Here is a 21,638-nt window from a genome sequence, read left to right as displayed (position 1 = left end):
AAATGAGAAAACGTGTACATTTCTGTTTCTTATGTCTCCATCAGATTATCCAATCACTAGACGAGGACCCAGCAGCTCAGAATAAACAGCTCACACTCCGGCTCCAACAGATCGCTGCCGCTCTTGAGAATAAAGTCACTGACCTTTGACCTCTGACCTCTTGGCGTGGGTTGCGGGATGGCTACTTAAACACAAGATGTCATTTTCCATTTAAGGGTTCAAAGGAATAAGAGCTTGCAGACTCTAGTGAATGTTATAACCATATAAGGACTGTGGGTGGGGCTACAGAAGCCTCAGGAAGCCATTGACCATATAAAGACTGAAGGGGGAGGAGTTATGGGATCTCAGAAGGTTTAAAGAGAGAAGATTTTGGACAAATGAAGAGTTAATATGAGCCCAACTGGTGGAAACTGAAGCGCTTATGTCCACTACATTGTATTACCCAATTCCACTTGGCATCCCACGAAAAATATAAAACAGGGAAGCAAAATGGCACCTGTAATACGACTGCAGTTGAGCTTTGTGAAATCAAAGGGTTATTTTTTAATGGTCGCTTGGCAGTGTATTCAGTATTTTGGACATAGCTGGTGTATATCTGTGTTTGGCTTCTTTGCATCACTTAAAGTTGAATTTAACCACATAAGGACATAAAAAGAAGGAGCCGCCCCAAGAATAACGAGTTTTGGATAATTGAGAAGAAATTAAGTCAAGCAATGAGACATGACGGGATACTTCCTTTTTTGCCACTCAGCCTTTTTTAACGTTTCATTTGGAAATACAGCAGCCCTGTGACTTTTTTTTTTCTTTTTGGCTCTGAACTGTGGAGGTGAGGCTATTTTGCCTTTAAATGCTGTTCTGGGGTCAAATTTTCTGCACCATCACTTATTGCTGTATCAGAAAATTAGATCCAAAGTCAGCAACAGTGAATACCTAAAGCACAGAAGTACTCGGGTGAACTTTTACCTTTGAAGAGAGTGGAAAAAAGATTATCAACGAATGAAAACCACGGTACACACCACTGTCCAATCAGGAGCCTTGATTCTGATGGCACAAATAAGGAGAGAACATTCAGGGTACGATGAATCAAGATTTGTCTGAACAAAACAAACATCAACCTTGACTTTGGCCAAATGTTTTTCACATAAAAGCTGCAGTGTGTTTCTATGCTGACGACTCTGTGTTGTTCACACAAATCACAGCTGAATAATTTCACATTGTGTTAATCTTTTTTTGCAGGCTTTATGCTGTGGCTTTGCATTCACATATCAAACATGAAACCTATGTTTTTAATGGACTGATTGTGTGCCACTTTGTTTTTCTTTCGTAAAGTGTTAATCAAGGTGCATAATGTCATATCCAGTAGTTCACCTTATCAACATTATCCTGTCGCTGAAGACCAGCTTCTTTTTATTTCCTGTGAAAAATCATGACTGCCTAATCATGTGGTCTGAACAGCCAAACATTTGTATTTTTACATGTGATTTTGTTTTGTAGAATTTGCCAACTTTGACTTCTTTTGCAATATTCTCATCATGTAATGCAGTGTTTTCTTCTCTTGCTCTCTGCACAGATGATGGATAGTGAATGAATTGTCTTCTGAAGACGGGGCACCCATAGATCCTTTAAAAAGGCTTAGACTAAATCTAGATTAATGTGGTAAAGTGTCTTAAATACACTTGTTATAGGCCTTAGCCCTCCATCGTGCATATATCTGTATGATGACGCATCAATATGCATCTTTTTTTTTTCTTTGTTAAACAACTGAACTTAAGTTTTCTTAACTTTACCAGGGTCATGCAGTCAGTATTAGTACTGTTGGTCCTGGGTACATACTTCAGTACATACCACCAAAAACTGGATATGCTATCATGCAAAAATACAAAAACATAACTGCATAAGTGCAAGTAGGTTAACACCCAACACCTGCAGCTTCATGGATATGCATGTGCCTCCTGGTGATGGCATATTCCTCATTTTATCCATGAAGTGGTTGAAATTACAACCTGCAGGAAATGTAAAATAATATTCAGTGCACCATCCAGTCAACAAAAAATATTCCCTTTTGTTAAATTGCATCAATAAATTTGGTCTCTCTTAAACTTAAGAGCCAAATAATTATTCAAAAAACCCATAAAGCAGAGTTGGTAAAAATATGTTCACCTCAGTGGTTTATTAATATTGGAGAGACATCTTAAATCTTAAGTTACATGATCAATTATATCATCAGCCACTCTGCAAATGAGTAATTTGTGGACCAAGTGATGAGAATATCTTCAGCAGACAGACAGGTTTAAGTGCCGTTACCACTGAAGTATAAGTGTTCTCATTTATCTTCTGTTACGCTACATACTCTCTTCAACATAAACTCGTCATATATCTGAATTTTTCTTTGCCTTCGAAGCCCGGACGATGTTCTTTATTTAGTGCTTGAGTTGAGTTAAGCAAAGATTAAATATGCAGTTTGTAACTTTGCATGACTGAAATGAGATTCTTGGTTCAGAAGTTTGTCTTTTTTTCTGGTGATGTCAAAAGATTGGCACGTCAGAGATTTCAGATTTTACAAACTGCATTTTTAAATTCACATCTGAAGCAATACCACCTTAGGGCAGTCCTGTGTGTCTTTGTACTCCTCAAATTTCCAGATGACCAGATTTTGGTACCACATGATTTCCTAAACAAAAGGCTGAAGTAAATGCTTCTGAGCCTTTCCCTTTGTTTGCTTTTTTACTTCCCATAAGCATTGCCTACTTTCACTTTCAGTGCCAAACTGTAGATGATGTAGATGTGGAGTGATTTTCTGTTCACATTTGAGTTATGTATGATGGACAAAGTCAGAAATAAGTGAAACAAACATCGTAATGATTTGGTGGTACTTTTTATAATAAACAAAATAACTTTAGAAATGTGAAAGTTTCTGGAGGCTGTCAGTGTTGGTACAGGTACTGAGTTTGGTTGTAATGCAAACTGCCACGTCTGCTTTTCACATGTAAACCTTCCAATCTCTTAAAATGTTTCCGATCATGTTTCCAACGTAAAAGTACAATCCCATCACACATCAGATATAGTATAATAATTAAATAAGTGACATCAATTTAATTTTAACTTATGACAAGTCCATATTTGACCTAGTTTATCCCTTATAATGTCTTTATTTCCCTCCAACACTAGCTTCTTTCTGCCTTCTTTCTGCCACCAGCAAGTGCCTTAAAGAGTAAAACTGGAAGTAGAAACGGGAGGGAAAGCCAAAAAAGGTGATTCGAAGCACATATATAGTGTATGGATGGTTTGAGTCTTGTGGCAGTTTTTACAATAGTGGTTCTTACGCAGGAGATTACAATTATAAACTGGAAGAAGAAACAGGAAAAGGACACACTTGGACCTGTCAGATGTTAAGTCACATCACTGAAACATTCCCCTCATTAATATTGAATTTTTTTTGGAATTCGAGTCACAAAATCTTGACATCTTTTGACCATCAGACTAAACTGGTTCAAGAAGTTGTCAGCAGCCATGAAAACAGCAAATGATTCCTTCCTTGCTTTTCCATTGCTGTGCAGCGTTGTGCCCACTGCTGCCACCTGTGCCTGGACTTTTACCGAAATAACAATTATGTTGCTGCATATTTTGTCATTTTTGCACAGACAACTGCAACCAGTGCACTCAAATAAACTGATAAACATGGATAGTGCAGACTTTTTCCATTTTCTTTGTTAAGACTCTGTGTTAAAGTCGAAAGGAACTTGGTTAGCTGAGGGTTTCTATGTGTACTTTAATTAACCAACCACTACTACACCGATGCTTGTTATTTCCACCCATATATTCCTTTGGGGCCAAACAGCTCAGTGAATATTTGACAGGTGGATCTGGCCGTAACGCCACATGTTTAAGACTGCATATGGTACTGCAGAGTGAAGTGTTCATGTTATGACTGGATGAAGGATCAGCACAGGGAACTGAGCCTTCATTGTAAGTAGATGTATTTGTCGCTGTTTGAGGTCAGATGTGTTTGTGTGACATTAAACTGAAGCGTGATTGAGAAAATTGTTACATGAAGCAAAAGTAAACAATGGTTTTTAAAAGTTTTGAATGTTATTCAGTAAAAAAAAGCCCACTGGTACCTTTTTTTTTGTTTTTTACCAACATCAGAGGTTATAAGGTGTTTATAGCATTGTTTTACAGTTTGTACATCACATACAACTTTCCCATTGTTTATTCTTGTAACATCATTGTAGGAAAAAAAAAAAAAAGGTTTGATGGACTGGACCAAGTGTAGACTTTGAAATGAACAGAATCAGCACTACCAGTACCAGGAACCAACTGGTCTTAACTGGTCTGGATTGAACCAAAGCCCAAATCGGTGACTCTTCTGAAGAAGTGGAGAAGTGGGCAGAAAATCCAGAGCCAGGATTTCCAAATATCCAATAAAAATGTTTATATAAATGAGAAATGTGGCAGTTTGTTTTTTTGTGTCTGTGTCTGTGCTCGTGTCTTTATTGGTGTATTAGTTACATTATTAAAATATATAAACTGTAATTCTGTTTTGATGTTTTCACTTCCAAAGAAGTCATGTTAAAACTAGACAAAATCTGATGTAAAATCAGTTTTTAATCATTATAATTGTTACTCTGGTTGATTTAGTAGCAACTACTGCTTATTGTCAGTTAAATACCAGTAGGATCTGTAATTCTGAAGGTTGCAATAGAATATACCACATTTCAAGCGCATATTGTAAGTGATATTTCTTTCTTTCTTGAAAAAAATGCACTGTTCACTAACAAACCACATTAACCACAAATTTTAGTTTAAACCTTTAAATGAACACATCCTTAGAAAATTCATTTTTCCTACTAACCCTACAAATTTACCTTTACAAAAATTGCTTCAGTTCGGACGTACAAACACCAATTTGGCTCTGGCTCTATATTTAAGGCCAGTTCATAACTTAAAAAAAACTGCTTTGTGTAGCTGTAACACCAATGACATAATTTTGGGTGACTGATATTTATTTGATATTATTAATAATAATTTAAATTTCTTTACCATATCAATATTGTATTCAGTGTACGAAATGTTATGTAAATGTGAATGAGTGTTAATTCATGAAAAAAAAAAGTATCTTTAAATGAAAACTATAGGCTTCACTTCCTTGTATGATGAAAGTGACAAGATAATTCTTTGAACTTGGCATTTTAAATAAATTGTCATATATTTTTTTAAATTTATTTTTCTGTGTGTATCATTGCAAAGACATAATTAATGTGATTATTAGGTCAATTTAAAGTATTTTGGTGTCTGCTCAAGTAAGGAAACAGCACTTCCACTGTTTTTGTACAATGACCCACCTGCCCTTTCCCACGGTGGTTGTGTCATCTGTGTCTCGGATAATTTTGTTTTGTTCATTTAATTTGTCTGTTGGGTTATTTGGGTCAATCACTCGTCTTCTCCTCAGATCAACAGCTGCCTCCTTCAGGTGAACATGGAGCCTTGCATCTGGAAACGAACACCTTTTTCCTTCATCTCATTCTACTGGAGCCATAAGCTTTCCTCTTTGCCGGTATGTGGCTCATGTAGTCCTGCTCAGAGCATACGTGTCTTCCTCTATACTCAATGGGTTTTTATTCCAGGCAGATCGAAGCATAAGCTCTTTGGTCTTAAACTCTCGGAAACATAGGACAACTGGCCTGGGGTTAGATTCTTGTGGAGGTTTTGTCCCAGTGAGCAGTGACATCTCTGTATTTGGAGAGGAGCGACGGGAGGCCGAGCTCTGTTTTAATTCAACGTTGTGTGAATTCCTGGATGTTGTCCCTTTCTGCTGCTTCCATTACGCCTTGGGTGCGAATATTATTTGTTGTCGAACGAGCCTCCAAGCCTGTTAGCCCTGCCTGTAAATGCTCCTGTGTGAAGGACAGCACGTCTTTGAAGCCGGCGCACATTTTAGCTGATTATGTTAGCTAGCTTTTATAGCATCGCCGTGGGCTAGCTTGCTAACAACCTTGTAATCTTTGTATATTTCGTATTTGACACAATGGCTTGAAACCTCCTGAATCCTGACTGAATTTACATATAGGTTTCGTAGATATCGATAAAGAAATGTTGCGACAGCGCCCCCTTGAAAAGTGGAAATACATTTCACCAATGGGACCTCGCACATAAAGTTTGTTGTAGAACCACAAAAATTGGTACACATATTCATCGTCAGGAGAAAAACAACAAATATTATTATGACCACACTCCTAAACCAACTGCAAGTCAGCCATGTTGGATTTAAATTTTCTAAATGCTGAGCCAGCATTTTTGCTGACGTCGTATTTTAACAATCTCCTCCTTGGTCGTTTGGCCAAATGAGCTTAAAATCGGTGTACAGTAGAAGTGGAGCCTCAAAAGTTAGCCAAATTTTTGGGATCGGTGTCACCATTTTAGTGCAATGAGTTCGCAAATTTGCAAGTTTTTTCTTTACAAAATTGCTTCACCTCAGACATCCGATCAGATTTGGGTCAATTTGATTCACTCATCTATCTCTCAGGTCTACACCCATTCATTGGAAAAAAAAATTAATTTCGCTCTATAGCGCCCCCTACAAATTTACCTTTGCGAACATTGCTACAGTTTGGACATACAAACACCAATTTGGCTCAAATTTTAGTTAGTTGTCAACCTCCCAGACCTACAGCCATTCATCAGAAAAAATTTAAGTTTGGCTTCATAGCGCCCCCTACAAATTTATTTTACTAAAATTGCTTTAGTTCAGACATATAATTACCTATTTGGCTCAAATTTGAATTAATTTTAATTTTTTAATCACCCAGCCCTACACTTATTCATCAGAAGACATTGAAATTTTGCACTATAGCAGCCCCTACAAATTTACCTTTACAAAAATTGGCTCAGTTCTTACATACGAACACCGATTTGCCTCAAATTTGAATCGGTTGTCCATCTCCCAGGCCTACACACGTTCATCAGAAGAAATTTTCATGCTATAGCACCCCCTATAAATATGCCTTTACAAACATTGCATCAGTTCAGACATACAAACACCGATTTGGCTCAAATTTGAGTTTTCAAATTTCAGTATCACAGGCCCACACCTATTCATTGGAAAAATGTTAAATTTGGCTCCATAGCGCCCCCTACAAATTAAATTTTACTAAAATTGCTTCAGTTCGGACATATGATCACCTGTTTGGCTCAAATTTGAATCAGTTGTCAGTCTCCCAGGCCTACACTTAGTTATCAGAAAAAAATTAAATTTTGCACTATAGTACCCCCTAAAAATTTACCCTTGTGAAAACTGCATCAGTTCCGACATACGAACACCGATTTGGCTCAAATTTGAATGTTGTTAACCTCCCAGGCCTGCACCCATTCATCAGAAGACATTAAGATTTGGTGCTAGAGTGCCACCTGCTGAGTGATGGACATACTAGTGCTGGACATGCCCTTGGCGAGGGCCTTTCAGTGCCCTTGCGGCTTTAATTTCCAATTCATCTTAGTAAAGCAAGATTTAGCACGTTTAATCTCTGAGGCGGATGATAAAATTTTTTTAAAATAAATGTTGCCCAGTGTTATATAGCTGTAAAATAACCTTTGCCGCGGGTTTTGATAAACAAAAACACACATTCTCTTAGTTTGTGTTGACATTGTATCGTTGTCTAACTTTTCCCAGAACAGTTTAACACAACATGAGCTACAACATAGGCATAAGCTAATGTTAATCCTCTTTTGTTGACTTGGTTGTCTTTGCATCCTCTAGTGGTCCAACACTGATGACAGGAACAGATGACTGTATTGGTGTTTAAGTCAAGGATGTTTCTGTGGTAGTCAGTCAAAGTCCAGATAAGAGTCTTTTATACCAATCAGATCAATCACAATGTGGAACAGTAGTGAATCCATGGGTTCTAGTTCAGTGGTTCAGGAACACATATATCTGAAACATAAGTGCAGTCCCTTTTTCATGAACCAGCTTTTCTAAAAGACTTTCAGAGGATCATCAGGGATCGTGACAGAAGCATCATTGAAAACAGCCCTGGATTCATTAGACCAGTCATTCAGTGAAATGTGATGATCCTGGAAATTAAGCTATTAAGGATCCTTTATTAACTTTGGAAAACATCATGTATTTACCCTTGAATTAATTCATCTCTACAGCCTTTTCACAAGGTTGAAAGTAAATATTGTGAAATTCATTTTCCAGTTTTTCTTAAAAAACGGATAACAAAATGATTCATTGACTTTTTTTAAACCGTGGAGGCTCTGTCTATCTATCTATCTATCTATCTATCTATCTATCTATCTATCTATCTATCTATCTATCTATCTATCTATCTATCTATCTATCTATCTATCTATCTATCTATCTATCTATCTATCTATCTATCTATCTAACTGAACATAAACACAGTGTGTCCATCCACTGTCACTGATCCAACTCCATGGGTTTTACTGGTGAATAAATGTTGGAGAAGATGGTGGTGTTTCCATGTTCACTACGGAGCCTCTGAACGTCCAAATGGGTCATATGTGATGACCATGAAAAGATGACAAACTGTCTTTTACATGGATTGATAGGATTAATGGATCAACAGGTATTAAACATTTTAGATCAGTAGATGGTTTGTGTCACTGGTGGCTGTTTGGGTCTTTATGGGTTAAACATGCCAATGCATATGTATTGTTATGTTTTTGATATTAATTACTTTATTCTGCTTAAATTCCAGGCTTTTTAAAGTTTTAAAGTTTGGCACAAGTTCCTTTGATGTAGTTTAGATTTGTAATAATCTGCATTAACCCACAGTACATCAGCAGAAGGTAATGTGTCAGGTTAGTTTATGATCCATTTGGTAAACACAGGCAGGTTTACACACACACACACACACACACACACACACACACACATATATATATATATATATATATATATATATATATATATATACAGGGTGGGGAAGCAAAATTTACAATGAACATTTAGTTGTTTTTTCTCAGCAGGCACTGCGTCAGTTGTTTTGAAACCAAACATATAGTGATGTCATAATCATACCTAACACTATTATCCATACCTTTTCAGAAACTTTTGCCCATATGAGTAATCAGGAAAGCAAACGTCAAAGAGTGTGTGATTTGCTGAATGCACTCGTCACACCAAAGGAGATTTCAAAAACAGTTGAAGTGTCCATAAAGACTGTTTATAATGTAAAGAAGAGAATGACTATGAGCAAAACTATTACGAGAAAGTCTGGAAGATACTATTAAAGAAGAATGGGAGAAGTTGTCACCCGAATATTTGAGGAACACTTGCGCAAGTTTCAGGAAGCGTGTGAAGGCAGTTATTGAGAAAGAAGGAGGACACATAGAATAAAAACATTTTCTATTATGTACATTTTCTTGTGGCAAATAAATTCCCATGACTTTCAATAAACTAATTGGTTATACACTGTCTTTCAATCCCTGCCTCAAAATATTGTAAATTTTGCTTCCCCCCACCCTGTGTGTGTGTATATATATATATATATATATATATATGTGTGTGTGTGTGTGTGTGTGTGTGTATGTGTATATATATATATATATATATATATATATATATGTACACACACACACTTGCATTCATTCATCAAAAACATCCAATCAAGTGCTAACTCCTGTGTGTATCATGTGACTGAAACAGAAAATGGCTAGATATCAGCTCTTAAATTAAACTCTTATGAGCTATTTTTGTTGTTATCATTATATTTGTCCAAACAAATGTACCTTTAGTTGTACCAGGCTTTAAAATGAACAAAAAATTGAAGAAAACAAGGGTGGTCTAATAATTTTTCTGCGACTGTATATATTGGTTGGGTAAAATATGTACAATATATTATTCAGTGATTACACAGGAAGTCACCTGAATGTAAATCTGTGTTTCTAAGTGGCAGCTGTGATGATGCCCCGTCAGTCTGGGAGACAAAGTGGTTTAGTAATAAATGACATTCTGTGACTTCAGTCCTGTCTCATTTACTTCTGCATAAGACAGTCAGTCCTGTCTGGACATTCCACAGGAGAAACAGTGTTAAACTGACAGTCATACACCTCAGGCAGCCCGAGGCAAGGACACTCGGCGCCCACAGAGTGTGGTCACTGAGAGAGAAGCCTCTGTTTAGGATTCAGAGAAAATAATAATTCAAGGATATCTGCTCGCATTTCTCCAATTAAAACCAGTTGCAGAAATTTGGTTCTGATATTTAAATTCAGCAGCATTAAACAGCTTCCCTGTAATGAGAATAAATTCAGGATTAATATGTATATTTAGAATCAACATGATCCTCCATTTGTGTTGCAGCTTTTGAAGTTTTGAGCTGCTGTGGAATTATGTTTGTTGAGTGAATTTTCAAGACAAAAAGTGAAAGTAAAAACCAACTGTCTGATAATCTGCAAATAATGAGTTAACCCTAAGAGACCTAAACAGCTACTGATGACCAAAAGCATCTACTTATATAAAATATTTAACAGCTTTTCAACCACTAATCCTATTAATATATTTCAATAATTCTGGTAAAATGCAGTTTGTCATCTTTTCAGTGGCATCAGATTTGACCCATTTGGACATTCAGAGGCTCCGTAGAGAACTTGGAAAACGTGATTTTCTGCAACATTGATTCACCAATAAAACACATCTAGTTTAACAAATGGTAGTTATAGATGCTTGTTTGTAGGCTCAGTTATTAATAAATTTTGTCTGAAAAGTCATTCTTTCTTCAGTTTTTGTTAAATTTACTCTGAGCTTTTATGAACATCTATATAATCAGTAAATTAAATAAAGGAAAATACGTGATTTTAACTGAAAAATGCAAAGGACAATATTCTAATATATTGTGATAAATTGCTTTGGAAAAGTTATTTGGAAGTTGCCTCAGAAATTCTTCTAGGTCTTAAAGGATTAAATCCTAAAACATAAACTGATAGACTTCAATTTGATCTGGATTTGCATGATATTATTCTTCAACACTACCTAATTGAAGTATTTGGATTTGGATAATTTTACAGTAAAGTATATAATAAATACACCTGATATTGTTTTCACACACTTTACACACTTCACGTACCACTCAGATATCGAGGTAACCATGACAGCAGTGCCTCTCTGTGTCCTCAGAGCAGTACTACAGTTAAAAAAAAAAAGACTCGTGCAAGTAGTTTTGGATTGCTTTAGTTATTTTCATCTGTGGTTTTTTTTTTTTTTTTTTTTGGTTGTTTTTTAAAGCAATTCTAATATCAGAGCCAGTTTTATGCTGTTTTGAAAAATGAGGGTAGGAGACGTACTAAACAGTGTAGAAAGGTCATAAAGAGACCAGTTTTATCCTCCCAAAATTTGAGGAAAAAAAGAGACAGATGTTTTTCAGTCAGTGTTAGAGCCAAGTGTATGGCAATGGCAATAGCTTTCTGTAATGGTCATAAACATTTATTACTTATTTGTCTTTTCTTTTTTTTTTTTTTTAACCATAGTTCAGCTTTGACTTCTTCTTTCTTAGTTGTAGTTTAGGTAGGTGTCATCTGGGTTCATCCTCACCCAGTTTATTTGAATATGGACCTCAACTGAGAATTAAAAATCCCCAAATTAACATTAAAGGGGTCATATTTCGTTAAACCCGCTTTATTAGTTCTATTTGGCTCATTTGCATTTAAAGGGCCAGCTCTCAAAATGACCTTTTCATGTCATTGCTCAGAAATAGGGTTGAAGATAGGCCTGTGGAGTTGAATTAATGAAGAATTCAGACCCAAGCATAGCATTTACAGTTTATGTAGACCACAGGGAAATGTTTTTAAATTCATAATGCCATTAAAAACAAACAAACAAACAAACAAACAAAAAGCTAAATATCATTCCTTTAATGAAATCTGTCCAGAGGCTTTCATTTTTTTTTTTTGCAGCCACTAGGTAGGGGAAGGTGGGGGGTTTCATTTGGTTGTAATATGCAACTTCACCACTAGGTGCCAATAAACATCTCACACTGAACCTTTCAGTGGTCAGAAGAAACAATTTGAGGGTTTCCTAATTCTTTGTACATTCTGAGTGTATTTTCAAAATTGGCAAAAGAAATGTTAATGTATGAGTTAACAATTGTTATGCAAATGTTAAGATGTGGTCAATCATCTTTATTGTTTATTCATTTGCCCTCATTATGTGGTATTTCATACAATAACATACAGTCGTGTAAAAATTTTTTAGACCACCCTTGTTTTCTACAATTTCATGTTCATTTTAATGTCTGGTACAACTAATGGTACATTTGCTTGGACAAATATAATGATAACAACAAAAAAAACTCATAAGAGTTTAATTTCAGAGCTGATATCTAGCCATTTTCCATGTTTTCTTGTTAATAACCAAAATCACTTCAGTTTGTACATCAGTAGATATGGCATTGTCCTGACAAAAACAGTGCTTTTAGACATTCCATGTTTTCTTTTCTGTCTGTTTTAGTCACATGATACACACAAGAGTTAGTACTTGATTCCATAACCATTGTTTTTTATGACTTTTGATGGTCTACTAATTTTTTCCGCGACTGTAGCTTACTTGAGCTGTTGACTCAGAAGCTAATAAATCATAGTTGACCAGTCTAGATCATAGAACGTTGTTTCAAAGTCTTTCACAGCCTTTGTCTAACATTTGTTTTTTCTGGTCTTCGTACATGAAGGCATTTCATTGCTGTTCTCCGTCTTTCATTTATTTCTTGTATTAATTCAAGTGCTGCAGTTTCCTTATTGCTCCACACATGCAGACAATCACACATTTCTTTGTTAAATCATTGCATTTCCCTTTAAGCAATTTGTTGACTTTTTCACTAAATTGTGAGTTTTTTTTTTTTGTTTGTGTGTGGGTTTGTTTCTATTGGAAACTAAAATGTTGGATGGAAACATAACTATTAATTAATTATTTCTCTTACTACCTTCATATGAGGCTCACACTGACTACCTTCCTTATTTACTTTCAGTTATCAGAAATTAGGAGGTGGTTAAGGAGATACTACTCACCAGTGTTGCCGTATCACTGAAACACAGTAGTCTGACAAAAAGCCTTCAGCATTTGGCCTGAAGTAATTTTCACTTCCAGCAGGAAACCGGAAGAACAATCAGTTATGTTCTGAATGTCACTTTGCTGTACCCTGTAATTCAGGTGTCTGTATGTGGTGTGCATGTGTGGGTGGCATGAGCCATTTAGAATTGAAAGACATGAGGCAAGAAAACATTTCTTTTAAGGTTACCTACGTCTGAGCTCTGACGCTCTGGAAATGGCCGGAAATGCAATGTTATGACAGCCAATTAGAGATACAGGGTGGGGAAGCAAAATTTACAATGAACATTTAGTTGTTTTTTCTCAGCAGACACTACGTCAATTGTTTTGAAACCAAACATATATTGATGTCATAATCATACCTAACACTATTATCCATACCTTTTCAGAAACTTTTGCCCATATGAGTAATCAGGAAAGCAAACGTCAAAGAGTGTGTGATTTGCCGAATACACTTGTTACACCAAAGGAGATTTGAAAAATAGTTGGAGTGTCCATAAAGACTGTTTATAATGTAAAGAAGAGAATGACTATGAGCAAAACTATTACGAGAAAGTCTGGAAGATACTATTAAAGAAGAATGGGAGAAGTTGTCACCCGAATATTTGAGGAACACTTGCGCAAGTTTCAGGAAGCGTGTGAAGGCAGTTATTGAGAAAAAAGGAGGACACATAGAATAAAAACATTTTCTATTATGTAAATTTTCTTGTGGCAAATAAATTCTCATGACTTTCAATAAACTAATTGGTCATACACTGTCTTTCAACCCCTGCCTCAAAATATTGTAAATTTTGCTTCCCCACCCTGTACAGCTTTTATAAATAGATAGATGAAGCTGTCAGGCAAGAGGTGATTATACCATTGACATTAGGTTAAATAAATAAATACATTTGCAGAGAAAATGCATTACTTTTTGTGTTTAAGTTTAGGTTAAAGGAGGTATTTGTTATGTTGTGATCCAAAACTCCAGCTATTAACACCAGTGGGATGTAGTGCACCAGAGAGGGCCCACTGTGACCGCTTTAACCCATAAGGACCCAGTGTGATATTTGTGGCAGTTAAAAAAGGAATTTTTCTCCAACTTTAAGTGGTTTATCACCATTTATTGAAATTAACCTCTCTATTTTCTTTTTTGTTTTTTCTGTGAAAACCAGGTATTTTCCAACATTTAATTTACTAATCATGTAGATGTTATAGCTCAGAGTAAAGGTGAGGATTATTATGTCAATAATAGAGAAACTGAAGAAAAACTGACTTTTTCAGCAAAATCTCTCCTTAACTCATCATAAATACAGTGTGTCCATCTGCTGTCATTGATCCAACTCCATAGGTTTTACTGGTGAATTAATGTTGTAGAAGATGACAGTGTTTCCTATGAACTATGAAGCCTCTGAATGTCCCAGTGGGTCATATCTGATGACCATGAAAAGATGAAAAACTGTATTTTACACCAAATATTGACATGGATTAGTGGATCAGAAGAGATTAAATAGTTTATATCAGTAGATGATTTTGGTAGATGGTGGATGTTTGGGTCTTTATGGGTTAATCACTGTATAAAGAATGATATTTACTGTTTTACATCCATGTTATATCACCACGAAGTTTTCTTCTTTGCAAGTCACCATAACATTGCTGCCTAACAATCTTCACATGTTGCTCCATCCAGATTACATTACAGCTCTGCTTTTAGCAAGAAAACTCCACAGTTAAACTGTCAAATCGCCTTCATGTGGAAGATTTTTTCCAGTAAAGTTTTTGTAGTAATGCTGAACTAAAGAACCTTTGGAATTGTTAAAAAAAAAAAAAAAAAGGTCATAACCATCACATTTTGGTGTGGACACAATAACACTGTTACAGCTAGAGCACCAGCGTAGGAAATGGAAGTTGAACATCAAACTTCATCCCTCCTTCTTTTACTCACTGAGAAGTTGTGGTATAATTTTTCAAAAGGATGATGTGCAAGAAGTTGATGTTTTATTATACCACTACACAAACAAATAGTAATGAAGACATGTATGTAAATACAATGGTGCATATAGGTTAAAAAACAATGTTATCAGAATCAGATTTATTGCCAAGTAATTTTTACGTTACAAGGAATTTGTCTTGGTTTTGTTGGTGCAAACAGTTAAAAGAAGCAGATATCAAAAATGAAAAATAAGAAGAATATAGAAAAACAGAAGTGTTTGCCTTCAGAAGTGAAAAGAGAAAAAAAGTTATTACATACATATATACACTACCATATGTGCTGAAAACTGTGGTTTCCTTTAAGTGACAGCAGTGCATAATAGTGCAAAATAAGCAGCTGTGCAATAATGTTCATGACAAGTGTCTCTTGGGGGGGGGGGGGGGGGGGGGGGTCAGGGGCCTTGTTGATGAGACTGGCTGCAGAGGGAAAGAAACTGTTTTTGTGGTGTGAGGTTTTGGTCCTGATGGACCGCAGCCTCCTGCCAGAGGGGAGTGGTTGAAAAAGTCTGTGTCCGGGATGGGAGGGATCAGCTGCAGTCCTCCCTGCTTGCCTCAGGGTCCTGGAGGTATACAGGTCCAGGAGGGATGGGAGACTGCAGCCAATCACCTTCACTGCTGAGCGAATGATATGCTGCAGCCTGCCCTTATCCTTGACAGTGGCTGCAGCGTACCAGATGGTGATGGAGGAGGTGAGGATGGACTCAATGATGCAGGTGTAGAAGTGCACCATCATAGTCTTTGGCAGGTTGAATTTCCTCAGCTGCTGCAGAAAGTACATCCTCTGCTGTGCTTTTTTTGTGATGGAGCTGATGTTCAGCTCCCACTTGAGGTCCCGAGTGATGACAGTGCCCAGGAAGCGGAAGGACTCCACAATGTCAGCCTGGGAGTTGCACAGGGTGATGGGGACAGCCTGGGCTGCGTTCTTCCTAAAGTCCACCACCATCTCCATTGTCTTTAGAGCATTAAACTCCAAGCTGTTCTGGCTGTACCAGGTCACCAGACAGTCAATCTCCTGCCTGTAGGTGGACTCATCACCACCAGAGATGAGTCCGATGAGGGTGGTGTCATCAGCAAATTTCAGGAGCTTGACGGACTGGTGACTGGAGGTGCAGCTGTTCGTGTACAGGGAGAAGAGCAGAGGAGGAAGGACGCAGCCTTGGGGTGAACTGGTGCTGATGCAGCGGGAGTCAGAGACATGATTATTAAGTGTTTTTGAAGATTAAACAGGGAAGAGTTGGAGGGAGAATGATGATGGTTTAAAAGGTGGGTTAAACTCACCACTTCAACTGATCACTGTATGCAATATCTATCGTGTGTGCGTTGGTATTTGTGGTTTAGAGGGACATTTCACCTGACTACGCACCTGGGCTCCGAGGACCTATGTGGTTTAGCCGGGCCATGCCAGAGTCCTCATAAAACAAAGAGTGTTACTGTGTTAATGAGTGTCTAAATAACACTTTTTCGCTTTTTCTTTGAAAGTCCTTATCTACCACTTGACCTGACTTTGAGTGTATCCCAGTGTATAGGACAGCGTCGCCACTGGCCAGTGGTGGAACTGCACTTCCTTACACATTTTCGATACACACGTCAAATTTGGCGGGCGATTTGGCGGGCTTTCTTCTGATTGGCTGGTTTTTGTCAGTGGGCGGTACCTACAATACGTCGGCTCCAAGGTCCGCCCACACCGTCTCCAGACCTTCAGGACGTTTAAAAATGAAATACTGGAGGAGGAAGTCGCTGCTTGGTGGACTAACTAACGGAGTAAACACATACAGGTAAGAGTTTTTAATCTAATTCAGCCTCTTTTTGCTGATTGTGTGTCAAGTCATCGATGTGTGTGTTCTTTGCACATGGTAAAGTTAGATGAGAGAGCTAACGCTCATTAGCTAACGCTGCTATGGCTAAAAGCTTTGCTAATAAGAGGTCAAGGACAGCCGACAGCTCAGGTTTGGTTTTTGGATTCAGTAGCTATAAACCAGTATATGTTATGGCACCATTGTTGCTTTTGTGCCCTGCAGCAAGCTATAGCTTGCTCATTGATTAAGCCTAATTAACATTACGTTGTGCAGTCTTTAACTGTAAGTGTACACAGAGAGTAGACAGCAGTCTGACAGCTCAGGTTTGGCCTTATGATTGAAAAGTAACAGCACTGGATATAATATGACACCGTTGTTAGTTTTCTGTATGTGCAGCAAGCTACGGTGGTTGTTAATTAGGCCTCGTTAACGTTCTGGTGTGCATGCGGGGCAGGGGGAGAGGAGGACAGACAGCAGCAGGACAGCTCAGGTTTGGCTTTTGGGGGGAAAATATGAACCACAGCAGGATATTTAAACTGTAACGATTATGTGATGGTAGGATACCACTTGAAAATGTTCATGGCCTGCTTTGTATAACACATGAGGGGGAAACAAACCTGACCTGTACCTGGTGCATGTAGTTAACTGAGGAGGCCAGGGGCAGGTGTTCTGAGCAATCAGCACACAGCTGAGCCTGCTTTAAATGTTGGCCTTTACACTGGTTCTTATTACTCATCAGTTTGGGACTGACAGATTGAACAGGTAGAGGAGGATCTGAATGTCTTTCTCCTGTTGTTGGTTCACAGTTTTTTGAAGCATGCGTCTAGCTGAACTCTCTCAGTAATTAGTCTCGTGTAGTTATGTTTTTAAATAAGAATCAAACAATCAGAAATTAGTCTGATGTCAAAATCACTATAGTGAAAACCCCGGTTTGTGTTAATCTCACAAGGTTCTTGGACCCAAAATCATAATGTGGCTCCTATCACTGTCATATCACAAAATCAAAATGCTGCTGACCTGCTTTTATTTTTATTAGTGTAATATTATTGCAGTAATAATCTATAGTGAAAGAAGGAAGATGTGATTTAGAGACTGAGGATGGTGATGCAGAGAATCAGTCAGATTGAACACCATTTAATTTTTTTTTTTATATGAAAACCATGGCTGCTAGTGGACTCCAGTTAAAATATTTCCCTTGCCATAGCCTTGTCAGTGTGGTTCTTTTGGAAGTTCACTGGAATTGGTTCTATAAGTGAAACTGTTTCATGTTGTGGGGGACATTGTGCACTATCAAAACATGTAACACTAAAGCACTGGGTGGCAGAATGCAGTTCAGCCTTATGTAGTCAAGAACAGCTGCACATACAGCAACGGTCATCCTTCTCCTGTTAGTGTCATGCAGACTCCAAACAGTGCATTTCTATAGTGGAAAGGTGTTTCTCCACTTAGGGAGAGACACATGCACTATACAGCCAGGAAACTTAATGGGTTCTTCAAATGTGAACCTGTTTACCTACTGTTGAACAACATTTTATCTGAAGAGTAGCAAGGGCCATATTCCTCCTGTTGCATATGACAGCAGCCAGAGCCAGTCAGCTGTCAGCAACCAGAATCAGACAAGTCCAGTGGTCAGTCTGCCCAACACAGTCAGAAAGGTAACATAAATCCAATTTATGGCTTAACTTTGGGCAAAATATCACAATTGCAAATGTGGTGCTGTGTGTGTGTGTACTGACATGAGTATGACATGGTTTGTATGGACAGTAGTATGGTTTATATGGACATGGTTTGTGTGGACGATGGTATATAAGGTAGGAGGTAGAAAGTGGCCTAAAGCCTAAATAGGTTGGGAACTGCTGACTTAGAAGATAGTAGTTTTTGGAATCTATAGACAGTAGTCATGTGATCGTTTAAGTGACTTAAGAACTGTTACAGAGTGGATTTGTGTCTTACAAAAGACTTTCAGAGGCACAGCCATAATACCTTTCTTGTAATGTTACATAAGCAACATCCTATCTTCACATATTTAAGATATCCCTCTTTTTTTCTTCTTTTTGCAGGGTCTTGATGAGGAAATGCATTCAACAGTTTGTGGAGCTTCAAATTCCCCATCCACAGTCACAAAATATTAATGAGGTATAGCTTCATAAATGATAGATTTAAATCAGTATCTTACATTGATTGTATCTTGTAAAGCTATCTAGAGATTCAAAACAAAGTTTTCCTCTGTGTCCTTGTCAACAAGAGGATGGTTTCTTTTATTAAAGCCTCAAATGTCCTTTCTGGTGGTACATTTCCAGTACCTGTCTCTTTATTGTCCCTCTCCTATTTGTTTTATCCATTACAGGTGCTGACCGACAGCAACCAGAGCCAGTCAGCTGTGAGCGACCAGAATCAGACAAGTCCAGTGGTCAGTCCACCTAACATGGTCAGAAAGGTAAATTAAATCCGATTTATGGCTTAACTGGGGCAAAATTTCACGACTGCAAACATGTTTCATTGATGCTGTGTGTGAATAGAATAGGCTTTATTATGATTACACCAGTTGTGCAATGAAATTGCAGATGGTCTCTGCCAGGGACAGTGCACATACATCTGATAACAAAACAATAAGATACAGACATATCTTTAAAAAAAAAACAAACTTAAAATTATAAAAGTGTGCATTGAAAAATATATGCAAATTAGAGATATACAGTATGAAAGGCTAAGATAAAAAAAAAAAACGCAGTAGTAGTGTAAGTAATGTAAACACGTGTTACAGTGACATGTCAGTACACAGTGTGTGTACTGACATGAGTATGGCATGGTTTGTGTGGACAGTGTTATGGTCTATGTGGACATGGTTTGTGTGGACGATGGTATAGAAGGATTCTCTCATAACATTCTTTTCAAAGCTTCAGTCAGTATATCTGAGTGTATATGTGTGTCGAACTGTGGCCTAACCAAATGTGATTTATGAAGTCCTTATGGTTTATATGGTCCTGCCACCATATGGAGTTGAAAGAAGCATCATATTGGTTTTTAAGAAATACTTGAATTACTATACTTGATTTTTTTTATGTTGGTTAAGTGTGTACGGTGGGTTGTTGACTTACATGTCTGCAGTAGATAAACAATGAAGTAATCCAGTGCTGATTTCATGAGTCAGTGTTACCTTAGAAGATAGTAGTTTTTGGAATCTACAGACTGTAGTCATGTGGTCGGCTAAGTGACTTAAGAACTGTTTCAGAGTGGATTTGTGTCTTACAAAAGACTTTCAGAGGCACAGCCATAATACCTTTCTTGTAATGTTACATAAGCAACAGCCTATCTTCACATATTTAAGATATCCCTCTTTTTTTTCCTTCTTTTTGCAGGGTCTTGATGAGGAAATGCATTCAACAGTTTGTGGAGCTTCAAATTCCCCATCCACAGTCAACAATATTAATGAGGTATAGCTTCATAAGTGATAGATTTTAATCAGTATCTTGCATTGATTGTATCTTGTAAAGTTATTTAGAGATACCAGAGATATCCTTTCTGGTGGAACATTCCCAGTACCTGTCTCTTTATTGTCCCTCTCCTATTTGTTTTATCCGTTATAGGTGCCAACTGACAGCAATCAGAACCAGACAAGTCCAGTGGTCAGTCCGCCCAACACAGTCAGGAAGGTAAATTAAATCCAATTTCCTGCTTAGTAATGTTTGATGAAATATTGCATGAGTGTGACATGGTTTATATCAGATATTAAAGTTCTCCGTCACCACGACGGATTTCCATCAAATGGAAAAACTAAGGGGGGGAAAAAGTCATATTGAAGTAACTTCCCCACGTGTTTCGCGGAGTCCAGTCGGCACCACAATCCTGTCCTGGGTCTGCTGTCCTGAATCTGCAGGTGTTTAACACAGGCACAGGAGGCTGATAGGTTTAACAGTGATAAGAAGATGACTTCTTTATTTTTATGTCGGGAGGAGAGATTGATGACTATTTATCTTTGGAAGGAAACGCTGCCCATTCTGTGCCTCAGAAACACATGGACAAGTTCAGCTTTACCGAAGTTCAGCCTCCAGACGCTAACTTTAGTTTAGTGCTAACAAGTAGCTTTCATTATGAAAGAACCACAGCGAAAAGGGAAGAAGACACAAGTGATCTACATGTACCTTCATGTTTGGGTTCATAGCTTATCTCCTCTTGCCGGTATATGACTAGTGTGTGTGTACGTGCCCTTCCCGTGCGTGTGGCTGTGCATGCCGCGGCCTTATGCAATTACGCGCCCGACTGCATAAGTTCTTTATTTTGACCCGTTTAGCATCTTATTTCTATCTGTGTGGTACAGTACGAAGATAAAATTGAATGAATGAGTAACACCCTTGGTATTTGCAAAGCCACTGTATTTTAAATACCCTCAGAGAGTATCTGGAACGGAATATAATTTCTGTTTCAGTTGACGTAATTTCTTCCAATCAAAAGAGAACATGATAAAGGCGGGAGGGGGTTGTGGACGCAGGTTTGATGACGTACAGATTATTTTGGCTAGCATATACGACATCATGGACATGTTTGTAGAGGAAGGTGCTGAAGTGGTAACTATTGAGAGATGCGTGAAAAATAGATGGAGGTGGGCATGGCTTGATGAGAAGGGAGACGATGGAACTCCAATTAGATCATGGTGCAAAAAAATTAAGCAGCCTGGTGCGTGCATGTGCAGAGTTTGCCACAAGAAAATTCTGTATGATTCCAATGGTAAAAAAGTCCTGATCCGCCATCAATCTGAGAAGCTGAAGATTAGTTGGTTAGGGTTACATTTACACAGACATTTTCCCCAAAATTCA

General features: G+C 37.7%; 1 protein-coding gene across 1 annotated transcript in view; it reads left to right on the top strand.

Moving 5' to 3' along the window:
- Positions 1 to 4,303, top strand: part of plxnb2a.1 (plexin b2a, tandem duplicate 1) — a 245,321-nt gene extending 241,018 nt beyond the window's left edge. The window contains exon 43 of the mRNA XM_030149192.1: positions 45 to 4,303. Within this exon, the coding sequence (XP_030005052.1) occupies positions 45 to 149 (105 nt within the window). The 3' untranslated portion in view covers positions 150 to 4,303. The remainder of the gene's footprint in view (positions 1 to 44) is intronic.
- The last annotated feature ends 17,335 nt before the right edge of the window (positions 4,304 to 21,638 follow it).

This window comes from Sphaeramia orbicularis, chromosome 12 (assembly GCF_902148855.1).
Source record: "Sphaeramia orbicularis chromosome 12, fSphaOr1.1, whole genome shotgun sequence".
Classification (NCBI taxonomy): domain Eukaryota; kingdom Metazoa; phylum Chordata; class Actinopteri; order Kurtiformes; family Apogonidae; genus Sphaeramia; species Sphaeramia orbicularis.
This window is presented reverse-complemented; position numbering and strand designations above follow the sequence as displayed.